General features: G+C 45.9%; 1 protein-coding gene across 4 annotated transcripts in view; it reads right to left on the bottom strand.

Moving 5' to 3' along the window:
* Positions 1–16,521, bottom strand: part of ZFYVE28 (zinc finger FYVE-type containing 28) — a 174,282-nt gene that overhangs the window by 29,335 nt on the left and 128,426 nt on the right. For 3 of the 4 annotated variants that reach the window (XM_040419208.1, XM_040419209.1, XM_040419210.1), the window contains exon 8: positions 6,316–7,674. In XM_040419208.1, the coding sequence (XP_040275142.1) occupies positions 6,316–7,674 (1,359 nt within the window). The remainder of the gene's footprint in view (positions 1–6,315; positions 7,675–16,521) is intronic. The other variant, XM_040419211.1, reaches the window with a different exon arrangement.

The raw sequence follows: 16,521 nt of genomic DNA, 5'->3' as shown, positions 1-16,521 counted from the left end.
TGGGATTTCTTATTATTCTCTATAAATGGGGTTGGGACCATCAGTTGCGTTGAGGAGAAGTCAGGTGGATACACAGCTGATAGTCCTACTGAATAGACTGTTAGAATTTGTATTATGGCAAGAAAAAAGCAGCTAAGTAAAGAAAAACTAGTGGCCATCATTACTTTAAGAAATGAAGGTCAGTCAGTCAGCCGAAAAATTGGGAAAACGTTGAAAGTAAGGGCTATTTGACCATGAAGGAGAGTGATGGGGTGCTGCGCCAGATGACCTGGCCTCCACAGTCACCGGACCTGAACCCAATCGAGATGGTTTGGGGTGAGCTGGACCGCAGAGTGAAGGCAAAAGGGCCAACAAGTGCTAAGCATCTCTGGGAACTCCTTCAAGACTGTTGGAAGACCATTTCAGGGGACTACCTCTTGAAGTTCATCAAGAGAATGCCAAGAGTGTGCAAAGCAGTAATCAAAGCAAAAGGTGGCTACTTTGAAGAACCTAGAATATGACATATTTTCAGTTGTTTCACACTTGTTTGTTATGTATATAATTCCACATGTGTTAATTCATAGTTTTGATGCCTTCATAGTCATGAAAATAAAGAAAACTCTTTAAATGAGAAGGTGTGTCCAAACTTTTGGTCTGTACTGTATGTTCATACAGTATAACTTACAGGTTAAAAGACATAAGATCGCAAGTACAAGTGAACGCTCCAAAAACACACAAATCTCCCATCACCGAGAAGCTGTACAATGTTATTTTTGATCAGAAGTCTCTTGCTACATTGTATCTTCCTAATATGTATCTCAAATATCTCAATCGGTTGTCTTAAAGGAGTTTTCCGGCCACTTAACATTTTTGTCAAAATTTAGATTTTTAAAAATTTCGAATAAAAGTAGTAGTACACAACTCTCCGATCCCCTTCTGCTTCTGTTCCAGCGCTTCCTGTCAAAGTCTTGGTACTTCCTGGTTCTATGTGACCACTGCAGCCAATGACACGTCTGGGTTGTCAGGGACCAGATTATGATGGAAGCAGTAGGCGAATCGGTGAGCTGAATATTACACCATTCTGAGCATTTAAAAAAAATATCATTTTAAGTGGAGAACAACCCCTTTAATATCAGTCTTCTCTCTGGTGCATACATAGACAAACATATGGACTAAAAATCTGATCCAAAGGTTGGTAGTATGAAGAAAGGTAGGAAATATCTACTTTACAGTGCCATACACACATATATATATATAATACACATAATATAATCCAAAACAAGCACATTAGGCGTAGACTGTGTGAGGGGTACCTTAGAGGAGAGGACCCTGCCCCCCAAGTGCTTACAATCTACAAGGGAAGGAGAAGGGATGGGAAGGTAAAAAGCGGCTTGGATGGTAGTAGGGTAGCTGTAGGCTTATTGTAGGTGCTAGGCTTTCTTCAAGAGGAGGGTTGTCAGGTTGCTTTTGAAGGTTTGGATGATGGTGGAGAGTCTGATGTGCTGGGGTAGTTGGTTCCAGAGTATAGGGGAAGAACTGGAGAAACCCTGTAGATGATTGTGAGGAGAAGCCAAGAGAAGGACCATGTAGGACCAGAGAGAAAACTACAGCTTTTTGAGACTGGAGCCGGTACATCTGAGCTGTAGAAATAAATAAGCAGGGAGGTTGGTCTGACTACAAACAGTGTAGAGTGTTGTCAGACTCTACTTCACCTGCATGTATCCCCTAAATATCCTGGACACAACGGTGAGGCTTGTTGGTACTCTCTACTAGTACCCAATAAGCACCTACCCAATGTCAGCCTGTCCCCCAAGCTTATCTCCAGTGATACAACCTCATATGCACACACTGGATAATTAGTCAAGAACCGAGAACGCCATGCATAATTTAATTTGTCGTGGGGGTAGTCATACTGGATGCCCCCAAGCTCTCCAAAAATGAACGCATCAAGGACTAGTCTGCCTGAACCATTCAAAAAGTGGGCAAAGTGCAGCACTCCTCAACCTACGAAGGTGCAGGCAGTTATTAGGGGCCACGTTGCTGGAATTCCTCACCTCTCCTGTCCGCAGTGTTTCGAATACTGGCGTAGTAAAGCTCGCCCCCTTGTAATTGACTGCGCCGATATACGCAGGTTAGAAAAACGAATGACCTAATTTGCTGGAAACGGATGCCAAAGGGTGGCGGAATGTCCTGGGGGCAGCAGATCTGCCCCTTGCAACATTTTGTAATATTTTCCAAAAGAGCTTTCTATCGCATATTTGCCTACAGCAAAAAATCACAGCAGGAGCAAAAAAAAACATTTTTTTGAAATGTTCAATGCCGTGGCGGAGTGATTAGCGGTAATACGGATGAGCCTTACTGTGCGGGTCTCCTCTCGCCGTTCACTTGCAAACGTCCTGTTTTACAAGATCACACTGTTTAGCGATTCCCTACATCAAAACAAGCACTTGAGAAATCGGCAATTATCCTGACGTGGACATGATAAGTGTTGCTTTTAATTAGCGATTGCGGTCTCCAAGCAAATATTCCCCTACGGTTCATTTCCATTTTCTGCTTTTTCAGGCTGAAAATGGGAAGTTAGCAAAAAATTACCATTGTAATTTATCGGCATAAAATCCTCAGAGTCGGCTCTGCTTTTGAGGGCGGCTGGAGGGGGACGGATCCATCCCCATGAACCCTTATGAAGGGACATAAGTCAATTCACAGGTGGTTAAAAGGGTGGTAGGCGATGGAGAAAATATGGCACAAAGAGTGCCACTCTTATCCCTAGGCTGTGTGAGGTACTGCAGCTTAAGGCCTCATGCACACGGCCATTGTGCGGCCGTTCTGTGCATTGGGGACCGCAATCGCGGTCCCCAATGCACGGGCAACGTCCGTGCAGCGGGCCGGACCCATTCAACTTGAATGGGTCCGTGGTATGTCCGCACGGCAAAAAAATATGACATGTCATTTTTTTGCAGTGCGGAACCACGTAAAGAAACACCACGGAAGAGCTCCGTAGTGCTTCCGGTGTTCCGTGACTTCGTTCCGCATCTCCGGAATTGCGGACCCATGGTGATGCGGGGTGCCCAACGGCCGTGCGAATGAGGCCTAACTTTGTGAAGGGGGCAGAGCTGCAAAACCACACCCTGCTTATGGACAAGAGTGGCACTGCTCCTGGAATAAATCAGCCATGTTTTCCTAATCCTTTACAACCCCAAACGAAGTATTTACATCTTAACGGCAATGTACACCTTCGGGGGCAATTTATTTTTATAATTGCATTTAACTCATTTTGGGCTAACAATCATTTTTTCAACTGGTCTTTATTAAAAATATTCAGCCATTCTGTCATAAAGAGTTAACTGTTTGTCTAGCCGTATGAATGATACTTTCACTTTGTCTGTCATATAAAAAAACCTTATGTCTAAAAGACTAAAACACTTATTTAAATAGGTATTCCCATCTCAGATAATGGGGCATATCGCTAGGATATGCCCCCATTGTCTGATAGGTGCAGAGGCGGGACCCTCACCTACAAGAGTGGAGCGGGAAAATGAACGGAGGGTGCACTGCGCATGTGCAGCCGCCCTCCATTTATTTTTATGGGGCCGCCGAAAATAGCCGAGCGCTGGCTCGGCTATTTCCGTCTGCCCCATAGAAATGAATGGGACCAGGGGCCACGCTTGAGCGGTGCGCTCCCATTCACTTCTATGGGAGCAGCGGGGAGCAGCGCTTGGTGGTGGACGGACCCTGGGAAACCCGGGTTCCTCCAGCCACAGCGCTCCTTGCTCCGTTCTCGTTGTAGTGCGGGTCCCAGAGGTGGGACCTGCACCTATCAGACAATGGGGGCATATCCTAGCGATATGCCCCCATTGTATGTGATGGCAAAATCAGTAAGATAAGAACTGAGCTATAATGAGCGTTTATATTTAGGGATGAGCGAATAAACGTCATTTGAATACTGTACGAAGCGAGCGCTCAGTACAGTATTAGAATGCATTGGCACCGATGAGCCGAAGTTATTACTTCACGAAGTCTCGCGAGACTTCGGGTAATAACTTGGATTGGAACGTGTTATGCCTAGTTCAGGACCTGAGAGTGCAGGACACAGTTAAGAGCCTAATGCAAAAATTTTCAAACCAGCGCCTGGATCTGAATCGTAAGTAATTAAAAATGTATCTGTCTAGCGCCACCTGCTGTTTGTTCTTTTCTTTATTTCTCTGTCCACCTCACAGAGGTGGTCACAGGCGCTCAGTTTACATTTTCATCTACTGTTAAAAGCTGAGGCAGTTACAGGGAAGGAGCTATAGCAGAAATGACATGCCCCCCGAGCTGCCATAGGGAGAAAGCTGCAGCCGAAAGGACAGTCTCCCTGAGCTGCCAGCCTGAAATACCAGTAAAACTAGAAGAACAATTGGAGCAGTGAATGGGGAGATCTCTGGATCCATGTGAGGTACAGGGCTGGTTCTAGCTTTGTTAGACAGAGACTGTCATGTACTATGTGGTGTCTGGTTTTTATTTCTTATATCAATCATGGCATAACCCATTTAAGACATCATCTCTGCTTCAGGACAAACAGTACTGACCCAAGCCTAACATTGGGTCATACAGCAACATGTGTGCATGAGTACTATTATTTATTAATATAATTTTGTATAGCGCCAGCATATTCCATAGTGCCGTACATAGATTGTCATCAGTCGCCTATAACCTAACCTGATAATACTCCAATAAGAGAATATAAGCGTACTATGTTCATTTTCTCAGGCAATACACCATCAATATACCTGTGACAGGCCTCCTAAACCATTATCTCAAATGACACCATTGACTACTTATTCCTATGTTGAAACAAGACATGGGCTAATAGATTTGGGGGGGGGGGGGGGGAAGTCCACCTAGGGTGTATGGACAATGGTTTGGTTGCGTTGAATGGCAGTAGGCTCGGTCTTGTCCTGTTAAGTGCTATCGGAGAAGAAGAGCTGGTTGGGTTAATTGGGTTCAGTACCAGTCTATCAATGTGATACCTATGGGCCCACTGGATGTACAAGTGATCCAAAGTGCATGATCAGGTATGGAAGCCAAGTGGAGAAGTATGTCATTGGTTAGCACTACAAATGTATAGGAAAATCAAAGAAAGGATGGAGTTTTTCTCCACTGGGACCATGTTGTGGAAATGCTCGGACAGATAATCTTTACACTTACAAGCTTGGAGCTGGACAGCACTGGTCAATAGCGGCATGATGGAGCGTTTGGCAGTAAGAATTCATCAGGAATATGCCATTACTGACAGTATCCAGTAGCAGCCTGGAATTCGCGTCTCATTGTGAAGTGGAAAAGTTTAGTTCTTAGACAAAGTATCTTAGATCTAACAACTAAGGCCTCCATCTTGATCTACAGAGAAGTTCTTGTGAATCCTTGTGATAGTGGATCAGATCCTTCTACCTCATGAGCTTTGGTTCTGGATGAAGCAGCCACAAGCATTTGGCCAACTGTATGGCCACCTTAAGACTCAAGTAATAATAGCTCTGAAAAAGTGCCATGCCACTGGGAGCTCCACATGGCATTTTTCAGGACATCATAATGAATATCCATGGACTAGAATGGGATGACCAAGTGGCCTTTGAAGAAAGCGGATCGTATCCGCCAGGAGATAAAGTGGCATAGTACCTCCATGGTGCTGCTGTCCCTCCAATCTAGAGACTGGCTGGTATGACAGAAGTCGTACTTCTGCTGATAAGACATTAGGGGCCTATCCTAGCACTATCTTATGTCTATGCTTGGACAATGCCTTTAAAGGGGTTATCCTGGAAAAGATATTGGAGGACCTATCCTCTGGTGGGACCACCGCTGATCAACTGTTAGAGGAGGTCGGACACTCCTTGAGCACCGTGGCCTATTCCTAGACCGTGTGGCATCACTGAACATCAGCCACATGGCCTAGTTGCAGCTCAGCCCCATAGAAGGCAACCTATGGATGGCATGGATCCAAAATCCCCCAAAGAAGTTTGCTACGAATGTGCTTAGACCAGTCTGTAATTTAGGTGAATGGCCACGACTGTAATACAAGGACCGCTCGCGTCCACCAGGAGAGGGAGACAGTTGCACTGAGCAGCCATCAACTGTGGCTAAAAAAGGCCTTCAGCGGGGGACTTCCCTCTAGGACGCAGATAGGACAAATCACTTAAATCAAGGGTTGACTGACACAAAAATGGAGTAGACAATATAGATACCCTACTTAGATTATAAAAAGATATTATGACCACTGTAAGAAAGAAGTTTTAATTGAAACATATAAGGTATTAGATAAGATAAGTCTAAAGATCAAAAAGAAACACTATTAAAGTTCCTTACCTGGTACTAGATCTGGTTTCTTCCCTCGCTACTGTTTGAGAACCGCTCCCCTCTGTTGTTTGTGATGGCCCTTTCTCGCTTTCACTTTTTTTCCTTTTCTGAGCCCTTTTTAGTTGGGCACTTGAGATGCCAGTCATCTCCTCAGATTCACTGTCGGTCCCTAGCGGTGAAACAGAGCGGTGTGTCAGGCACTTGGAGGCATGAAGGTGGGTTTGTTCCGGTCTGTCAGCATCTCTCTCTAATAACAAAACAGGAGGACTTTCCATTTTTAACGCCTCTTTAGCAGTCAAGCAGTTCTCCGGTCTGTCTAAAGGGCCCATTTCTTTGGACTTTATTAAGCTATAGGAAGCATTTATAACTTTCCCCGAGGAGTTCATACTTCTTAAGCCGTCTAAGCCATCTTCTCTAGTGTCGTCACAGCTTCCGCAACATACACAGGAATTGATCAAGCAGTTGGTGGCCGCTATACTAAGTTTGTTAGCCTCTTCCTCATCGTTGACTGTTAATGGGTCTGAGGAAAGAGGAACCCGGCTGCTGGCTAAATCTGGGGATGTTTCTGGTGAGACACTGGTGGAAAGAGATTTAGGGTTGAAAATAACCGTGGCAGAAATCTTCATCCCACCTGTTCTGTGAGCAATGATTTCCGCAGTCTCCGCATCGTCACCACTAGCATCCCATCCATTGAGATATAACTGTGAATCCGTCACTTCTAGACAACTACAAGAGTTCTGCAGAGAACCACTTGCCATGAGTAGCTTGCTCCCATCAATGTTGTTGTTATTGCTTAGGTCGCTTTCTACATCTTTCAAGAGATCAATACTGTCCACATCCCGATTTTGCACAATGGTGTCCTGGCACTGAGGCAACTGCTTGGGACTATAACAGGAACTGTTGACCCATGCTATGGTATTTTCAGAGGTCCTTTGTCTAGAAAGACCCTCCAGGGCTCCATCAAGGTCTTCCATGAAAAACACCCTATCCTCCTCAACGGTGAGGTTCTCAAGAGGACGTCGGCTGGGGGAGGCCTCAGTGCTAGAAGTAGTAGCCCTGTGAGCAGGTGACTGACAGACACTTGGTGGAGAAAGTAGAGAAGACATTTCATCGCCTACTCTATGAACCATCATGTTGAGCTGCTCCAGCTCCTGTTCATCATACTGCATAGAGCAAGCCAGTTCAACTTCAGTGTTTTCAGCTTTTGACGAAAGAGGATCTTCCGTAGGTAAGGCAGTGACTAAGACAGGAGAGATCGCCGAGGGCACTTCTGGGTCTGTCCGGACCGGAAACTCCACATCTTGTGATATGCAAAGATTTCGTTCTAGAGTGTGCAACTCTTCTTCCGTTAACGTCTGGAGAAGATCTCTGCCAGGAGGACAAAAGAAAGAATGTTTTGTCAGGAGCTAGAAGCATACCCTCGAATATATAACAACTGCACACGATCCTTCACTATTCTACACTAACTGAAGGCATCTGAAGCAAAACTGAATCCAAATGAATTTTTTTTAAGAAAACTTTGACAAATCCAAAATATTCAAACCCATTCTAAAGTCTGTTCTGGATACAGGAACACATATGGAGTATTTTGAGATTTTACAGTTTTGTAAGTTATAACGAGAGAGCGGAGAAAATTTGTAGAAGTCATTTCCATCAAGACCTTTACAAAAGTCTGCTCACCTTTAATTTTGGCGTCAAGATAATTTGCACATTATCTTAAAGTCCTTCTGGAGATGACCTCGCACTGACTGGAGGAACAGTTCTAGCAGCCGCATGGACGGCCACTGACTACAATGGGATACATAAAAAACCAAATGGACTCAACGAGGGCAGAGTCCTTCCTTTTCTTGCCACATCATTCTAGCAATGGGCAGATGTTACAGTGCTCGGATCTTCACCGATAGGACGCTGGTTGCGTATCCAAGCAATATGCCACCACTTTCAGTGGTCAGACGAAATACAGAAAGACAATCCAAAATTTGACCGCCAAATAATTAAGATGTAATTTTTCATATTTTTTTGGACAGTAGTTGGTGCAATCTGACATTTTTGATCAGAATGGCCATTTAACATTTTAACATTCTCTGCATTTATGAACATGGAGGTCGAAAAGATCTTACAGATTCATTTTAAAGGGCATCTGTCAGCAGATTTGTACCTGTGAAACTGGCTTTTGACAGGAGCGGGCAATGTAATCATCATCACACCTGGCCCTGTCAATCAGAGTTGCAGAGAGAGCAGAGCCTCTAGGTGTAATGACAACGCCCCCATTGCACCTACCAGCTCATTTGCATATATTAAAACATCATTTTTCTCAGCAACACAGATGCCTTCAGCTGCCAAGCGCACATGTAACAGGTCAACCAGTGTCATAGGTACAAAGCTGCTGACAGACGCCCTTTTAATATCAGGATATATTTTTTTTTTACTGGACAGGAAAATGTAACCTGTGGCACTTTGCTATACAGTCGGCCGCTACTAAAAGTAAAATTATGGGGGCCTATGGATGACAAATGCCACTATATATACTGTAGGAGACTACATGGGATTTTATGTACACCGCATCATTTGTGAACTCCTTAGAATAAACAAGGTCAGAACTACAAAAAAAATAAAAAATCACTATGATTTCACAGAGAGCCTAAGGCCACCAGCAGATGCTGCGGATTATGCACAGTTTTACTGCGTGGATTCTTGTGCAGAAGAAATGCTGCATAATACAGTACACAGCAAGCTAGTTGAGACCAGTCAAATCTCATATACACTTCATTTTCTGCACAGAATGAAGATCTGCCGAGCAGATTATGATTATCTGTAGCATGTCAATTCTTTCAGGGGGTTACTACCCTCTTAGATGCAAGGATGAGATCTGTGGAAAACTGCAACAAATCTACTGCAAAAAAATAAATAAAGCAAATAACAGCAGCTCCCGGCCTGACCTCCCAGCACTGACGGGATTCACATAGTATTATATTGATTTATGATGCTATGTAACCCTTACAGTTCTGGATTGTATTGGATAACACTGGCAGCATTATGCCAGTGTTATCCAATACATTCCAGAACTGTAAGGGTTACATAGCATCATAAATCAATATAATGCTATGTGACCCCCAGTAGCGCTGGGAGGTCAGGCCGGGAGCTGCGTTGCGGACTCGTTGCAGGAGGAACATAAGCCGGGCCATCAGTGTGTGCCCCGCATAAGCCGGGCCATCAGTGTGTGCCCCGCATAAGCCGGGCCATCAGTGTGTGCCCCGCATAAGCCGGGCCATCAGTGTGTGCCCCGCATAAGCCGGGCCATCAGTGTGTGCCCCGCATAAGCCGGGCCATCAGTGTGTGCCCCGCATAAGCCGGGCCATCAGTGTGCGCCCCACATAAGCCGGGCCATCAGTGTGCGCCCCACATAAGCCGGGCCATCAGTGTGCGCCCCACATAAGCCGGGCCATCAGTGTGCGCCCCGCATAAGCCGGGCCATCAGTGTGCGCCCCGCATAAGCCGGGCCATCAGTGTGCGCCCCGCATAAGCCGGGCCATCAGTGTGCGCCCCGCATAAGCCGGGCCATCAGTGTGCGCCCCGCATAAGCCGGGCCATCAGTGTGTGCCCCGCATAAGCCGGGCCATCAGTGTGTGCCCCGCATAAGCCGGGCCATCAGTGTGTGCCCCGCATAAGCCGGGCCATCAGTGTGTGCACCGCATAAGCCGGGCCATCAGTGTGTGCCCCGCATAAGCCGGGCCATCAGTGTGTGCCCCGCATAAGCCGGGCCATCAGTGTGTGCCCCGCATAAGCCGGGCCATCAGTGTGGCAAACCATTCATTTTGTCACAATCAGATGACACGTGTAGCATTTTGTCTACATAGCACAGGTCAAGTGTAGATATAGAAATCTAAGCATCACGTATAAAAACGCAGGATGGACCCAACCCCACCCAACCAGGGGGCAGTAATTACATATGCCAACTTTAGGAAATATGGATGAAGAATACGTCGGCACTAGCACAGAACATAGAAAACTCTTCTGCTCCAGAGGAATTTATTTTTCAGCATTATCTCTATTACAGCTTAATTCTCAGGAAACAAGAGCAATAATATAAAAATAAAAAAAAGGTGCAACAATCCCACAAACAGCGGCGTCCCGAAATGTCTCGCTGGCATTTGAAAATGTCTGACATATGTTAATGCATCAAAAAGCTATTAGTTTCTCAGAGAATGTGCAAATAGAAGAAAACTGCGAGAACAGGCAGCAAATGCTTGTATCTACAAACAGCTCAGGTGATGAAGTACTTGCTGGCGGGGACATAAAATGATACTGAGCTGAAAGCCGTATCACTGGTACAATTATTCCTAAGCTCCACGGGTGGCCTAGGCTTTAAAGAGTACACTCAGCTTTCATGTGCTAAAGGTGAAGCAATAGTAAGGCCATATTTACATTAGATTTCTTCCGATTTTCAGAATTGTGTCAAAACAGCAACATTTTTGCTCTAAAAATCATTGAAAAATAATATAACAAAACCAAAACTATCAGTGAAAACTATTCGGTTAAAGGGTGACCAGGTGTCTGATCCTAGTTATTGCCACTGCAGTCCCTACGACTAAACCAATGGGTGGCATGACTTTATGCAGACTGCCATAAAAGGTATGTTTATTTTGAGAAATTATGAAAAATATTTACGTTACAATCTGCATTATACTCCAGAGCAGCGTTCACACTTCTGCTGGCTGTTACTGGAAACAGTCGACAATCTTGTTGTCAGAAACAACCCTAAGAGCTTAGCTGAGCTCCTATTATGCTGTAGGACTGTTACATCTCCCAAAACATCAGAACACAAATCACATTGTTGAAGACATCCACCAGGAAATGCTGGGAGATTTCGGTTCTGAGGTCTACAGAATTGTGAATGCAGCTCTCTGGGATATAGAAAATAAAGCTTACTGAATAACAGTATTTTAGTGGATTAAAGTTTTTTTTTTTTTTTTGACTTTAGAACGGATCTTTTGGATAGGTCATCAGTACCTGATCAGTGGGGGTCCGACACTCAGGACCCCTGCTGATCAGATGTTTGAGAAGGCACAGAGGCTCCTGTGAGCGTCGCGGCCTTCTCGCAGCTTTTCCTAAGGCATTGACGACATGTTCGTTGGTTACATGGCCTAGGAGCAGCTCGTCCCCATTCAAGTGAACGGGGTTAAGCGCGATACTAAGCACAGCCGCTATACAATGTACGGCGCTGTGCTTGGTGAGCAAGGAGAAGGCTGTAGCGCGCCAGTGCCTTCTCGAACAGCTGATCGGCGGGGGTCCTGGGTGTCAGACCCCCACTGATCAGATACTGGATAGATCATCATCAGTATAACAGTTTTGGAAGGTGAACAAGTGTACATGAATCTTTAAACAACAGAGTTTACCTGGGATTGTCTTGTGTCTAGGGCAAATTGGGTAAAAAAAAAAAGCTACTCGCCGATCCCATGATGTTCTGACATCTATAGGTTCGGTGCTCATCTCCACTTCCTACTGCTGCCATGACACACAGGAAATGCCTGAAGACAACTGCTTAGCCAACCACAGGCTGAGGTGAGCAATTGCTGCAGCCAGTGACAGACATCTCTCGCCATTTCCTGAGTGTTCAGCCAGGATCGGGAAAATGTAATTCCGCTGGACAACCCCTTTAATATGATTATCTTTATTACAGGCCGTCAATATTGCCTCTGTACTTGTCCAGTTCTAGGCACTCAGCTGAATTTAGGGGCCCTTCACTGTTTACCCAGGAACAGCACCATACGTATGGTTGTGGCTGTGCCCGGTATTGCAGTTTAAGTGAACGTGAGTTGCAGTACCAGGAAATGAAGTCAACGGAAGTTGTGTCTAAATGGCGTGAGGTATGCTTGGTGGGTACTGCATGGCACAAATTGTTATGTAACCAGGACCTAAGAGGCTAATAATACATGTAAGGATCTGTTCATACTTGCACTTATAGGGTTCCACTGACAGCCTTTCGTTTGCAAGATAAGCTCAGCCTACAGCAGTGATGGCTAACCTCCGACACTCCATCTTCGGTGAAACTACAACTCCCAAGGTGCACACTTGCTTGGCTGTTCTCAGAACTCCATAGAAATGAATGGAGCATGCTGGGGGTCGTAGTTACACCACAGCTGGAGTGCCCGAGGTTAGCCATCACTGGCCTACAGCACTATTCCTGCCGTCAGCTAAACCAAGTAAAGTCGATGGGTTGTGGTAGGATTCGCCGATATCTGGCATAGTGCTAGTGTGAACAGAGTCTAAGAAGGCCACTGTGCAATGACGTAATGCATTTGGTCTCTATCGAGCTGCCAACACGGAGCAGCGCGCTTCTAATGCTTGATAAACACATTAATGCGCTCCGTCAGGCGCCGCAAACAAACAGAATGCTAATAACACATAGTAATGATGATAGCTCCAGCGGAACAATAAAGAGGCACGCTTTATGCAGACAGTACATGAAGAAAAATCTAAATTAATCTGGTTAGCCGAGCTCACAGAAATAACCGGCCGCCTGGTCTACGGAGGCTTCATGGCTGGAAAGTAAGAGGGTCACGTCAAGGCCTCCCCGGGAAATTAAATGATACAGCGCCTTCTCTTAATGGCTCTCATTTGTTATTTCCCATAAAGAAGAAAAAAATATATATTTTTTTTAAAAGTCCGTCACCCGTGAGCAGGATTATTATTATTATTATTACCTGACCGGTGCTGAGGGGGCCTGCATGATTGGAAAGATGGAGGAAACCCTCAGGATAGGTCATCAATATCAGATCGGCAGAGGTCCGAACCCCGGCACGACCACTGATCAGCAATATGAAGAGACAAAGACCATAGACGGCAGCAGCGGACAGGAAGAGGGAAGGGAGACGGCACGTGCGCGTTGTCTCCTCGTACAGCTAATCTACGGGGATCCCGGGTGTCAGACCCCCACTGATCCCAAGTATAGCTCATCAATAGTAAAAGCCTGGAAAACCCCTTTATAAATGCTTCTACATTGAATTAGGCATTAAAAGGGTATTCCAGTTACAAAAAAGTATACCCTATCCACAGGATATGGGACAGCTATTAGATCGGTGAGGGTTCTACTGCGATCATGAGGATGGTGGGGGGGGGGGGTCAATCCTGTGGATCTCTCCCTGAAATGGACAGAAAATAAATTTTCAGAGCATCTACTACCGATACTGTATACTGATGCCATCCATGTTGCGCCAGTGGTTTTTTCACAGACCCATAGACTTCAGTGGATGTGTTTGGTATGCATCATAGACTGAAGTAGTGTATGGGTCAGATGTGTGAAAAAATACATTAAAATCAAAGGGTATGTGCGCCGTCTATGGAAAATGCGGATATTTCACTGCTGTCAAAAACGGAAAAGTGAACAAAGCCTAAGAATGCAGATTTAGGGCCCCCCTCCCACCCCTGTTGAGCGTGTTTGGGGTGCAGCTAGTAATTGCAGCAGAAGGGTGCTCAATCATAATTAACATGCTGCGGGTAACTGCTCAGAGCAGGGGTGCTGTGTAGAAAATTAGCTCCAATTAGGAAACACCAGGATTTTCAGGATGCTAACGGCTGAATTAATTTGACTTAATCCCCAGGTATTATCTCGCCATCGCACAAGTAATCAGTAGCAGCATATCATTATTAAGAGGCACCGGAGAAGCTTAATACTCTCCTAACCTGCGCCAGCACAGAGCTTCCCGAAATGTCTCCCCAAAGCATCTGCTTCTGGGATCAGTTCATGACTGAAGCTCCAGGCAAATAAGTGCACGCTCACTAGGAACGATATATATGTGGTGCCAAAACCAGAGGGATAAAGGATGATCCTTCTGTCCGTGACACAGTCACCACTCTATCACTCCTTAAGACCTATGAAGTATATACCGTGAAACCTCTCAAAAAGACCACCCACTTATATCCAGAATAGATTTTTAGTTCGATCATAAATACATTATTCTGAACATTTCCTACTTTCGATGTTGGCAGCGCGTAGCTCATGAAGGACATCACATGTGGTGAGCCGGCGTGGTGGGTATATAAGGTGTGGGATAGGCTGTCTGCACACATATCCCTCATTGCTGTCATGGGTAAATCAGCGTTGCAAAAAGGGATGATTATTTGTCTTCGGGCCAAGGGTGGCAGCATTTCTGAAGCTGCGTAGTGTGAACTGTTCTCGTGCTGCTGTGGTGAAAGTGTATGGTGAGTGGACATATGACACCATTGTGAATAAGTGAGGTGGAAACTGCGGAGCACCACGTGCAATTGATATGAGAGGTGAAAGTCAGCTATGAAGGTGTGCAAGGGTTGCCCGACACCCTACCGTGGAGCAGCTCACCGCAAAAATAAACCAGGGGCTACAAGACGTGTGTCTAACAACAGTTCAGCAAACCCTACTGCATATGGGGCTCCGACGAGGGCGGATGGTCACTGCCCCTCTGCTAACCAAGGTACATCGGCAGAAAAGGCTTCAATTTTCACGGCGAAATTGGATCTTCGATGATTGGCAAAGGCTTGTCTTCTCGGATGTTTCCTGCTACATCAAATGGATAGACATTGGCAAGTCAGCGAGAAACATCAGAGAACAAACACCCTGCAACCATTGTTGGAAGAACATAAGCTGGTGGTGGCAGCGTTATGGTCTGGGGAAGGTTTTCCTGGCATTCTCTGGCTCACTCATTCATGTGGAAGGCACTTTCAACTGATTTGGGTATCAATCCATCCCTGCAGATCACGTACACCCATACATGCTCATTGTCTTCTCTGGGGCGGACGGGATCTTCTAGCAAGACAATGCGACAAGTCACACAACTAGAAAAGTCCAACATGGTTGGAAGAGCATTAGAAAGACTTCCAAATACTACCCTGGCCCCCTAATTCCCCAGACTTGAACCCAATGGAACATCTGTGGGACCACCTTGATCGTCGTGGTCGCTCTTTGGATCCTCCCTGTTGCCCCCACCAGCAGCTGTGGGATGCACTACAGTCAGCATGGCTCCTGATACCCGTGACAACCTATCAGGACCTTACTAAGTCACCCCAGCCTGTCTAGCTGCTGTCCGTGCTGCCCCGGGTGCTGCTGTCCGTGGGCCCCGGGTGCCGGCTCTGACGGGGGTGCCAGCAGGCCCAGAAGCAATGAGCGCTTCCATCAATACAGATGGAAGCGCTCATTGCGGAAGTGCTGACACCCGTGACCCAGTCCCACCTACTGCGGCGGGGCAGGGAGCGGAGCGCATAGTTCCCTGCCCCGCTACCGCCTGAAGCCTATGCGGTAGTGAAATCCCGGCGCAGGCGCGTGTGATGACGTCAACTTAACCAAAAAACAAGATTACGACGAGTCTAAAATATAAATTGTAAAAGTCTACTAACCGAAAAACCCAAAACTGATGAAAGCTAAAACCTGAAACACAAGAGACAAGAAAAGTGAGGCTATAACGTGCAGACTGTTTTAGAAGAAATTACTGTAGAGATGATTTCTTTTAAGACGTCTAAGGATGAGCAGGATACAGACTCCCATAGTAGCTGCCGGCACAATGAGGTTATGAAGTAGAGCAGACAAGGACTTTAAGACACAGGGGAAGAACATGTTCAAGTAATTACAGGAATGTGAGAAGGATAAACATTGGGGGATTTAAAGTCTGTGTCTGTGCGGGAGTACGGGAAGGAGAAAGCCGACAGTGAAGCGACAGGTTCGGGTGTGAAGAGAGAAACGTCCATCGTGATTAGAGATTTATCGGGTGGAGGTTTGGTGTATGTGGGAAAGTATCAGTCTACTACACAGAACTAAAAAGATCCACTTAAAAAGGGACACTCCAGGCATTAATTAAAGCCTACTGCGGGTGGGGGGCGCAACAAGGATTCACCCTGTGGGGACTCCGCATAAAACACAATATGGATGTACGGTATACATGCCTGATTTAAAATTGAGTCCTGTGCACAAAGCATCATGTATGGGGACTAAGAGACCATAGGACAATGTGTTACCTCAAGCAGAACTTCTCAAGATAAACCTGAGACTAATGATAACCCTGGCTGCCAAAACCATCAGATGGAAGGAAATAGGGCTTCCCATCCGATGCTCAGGCATACGAGGATGGGACGTGTGGCAATTTCATCATACCCCCCATCCTTTGTCCAGCTGATCTCCCCTCTGAAAAGACATTGAAGATCGAGGCTCAGTTGAGCGTGCACGTTTCTAACGTTCCCGGGGGGAAA

Source organism: Bufo bufo, chromosome 2, assembly GCF_905171765.1.
Source record: "Bufo bufo chromosome 2, aBufBuf1.1, whole genome shotgun sequence".
NCBI lineage: Eukaryota > Metazoa > Chordata > Amphibia > Anura > Bufonidae > Bufo > Bufo bufo.
Note: the sequence above shows the minus strand (reverse complement) of the source record. Positions and strands in the feature narration are given on the sequence as shown.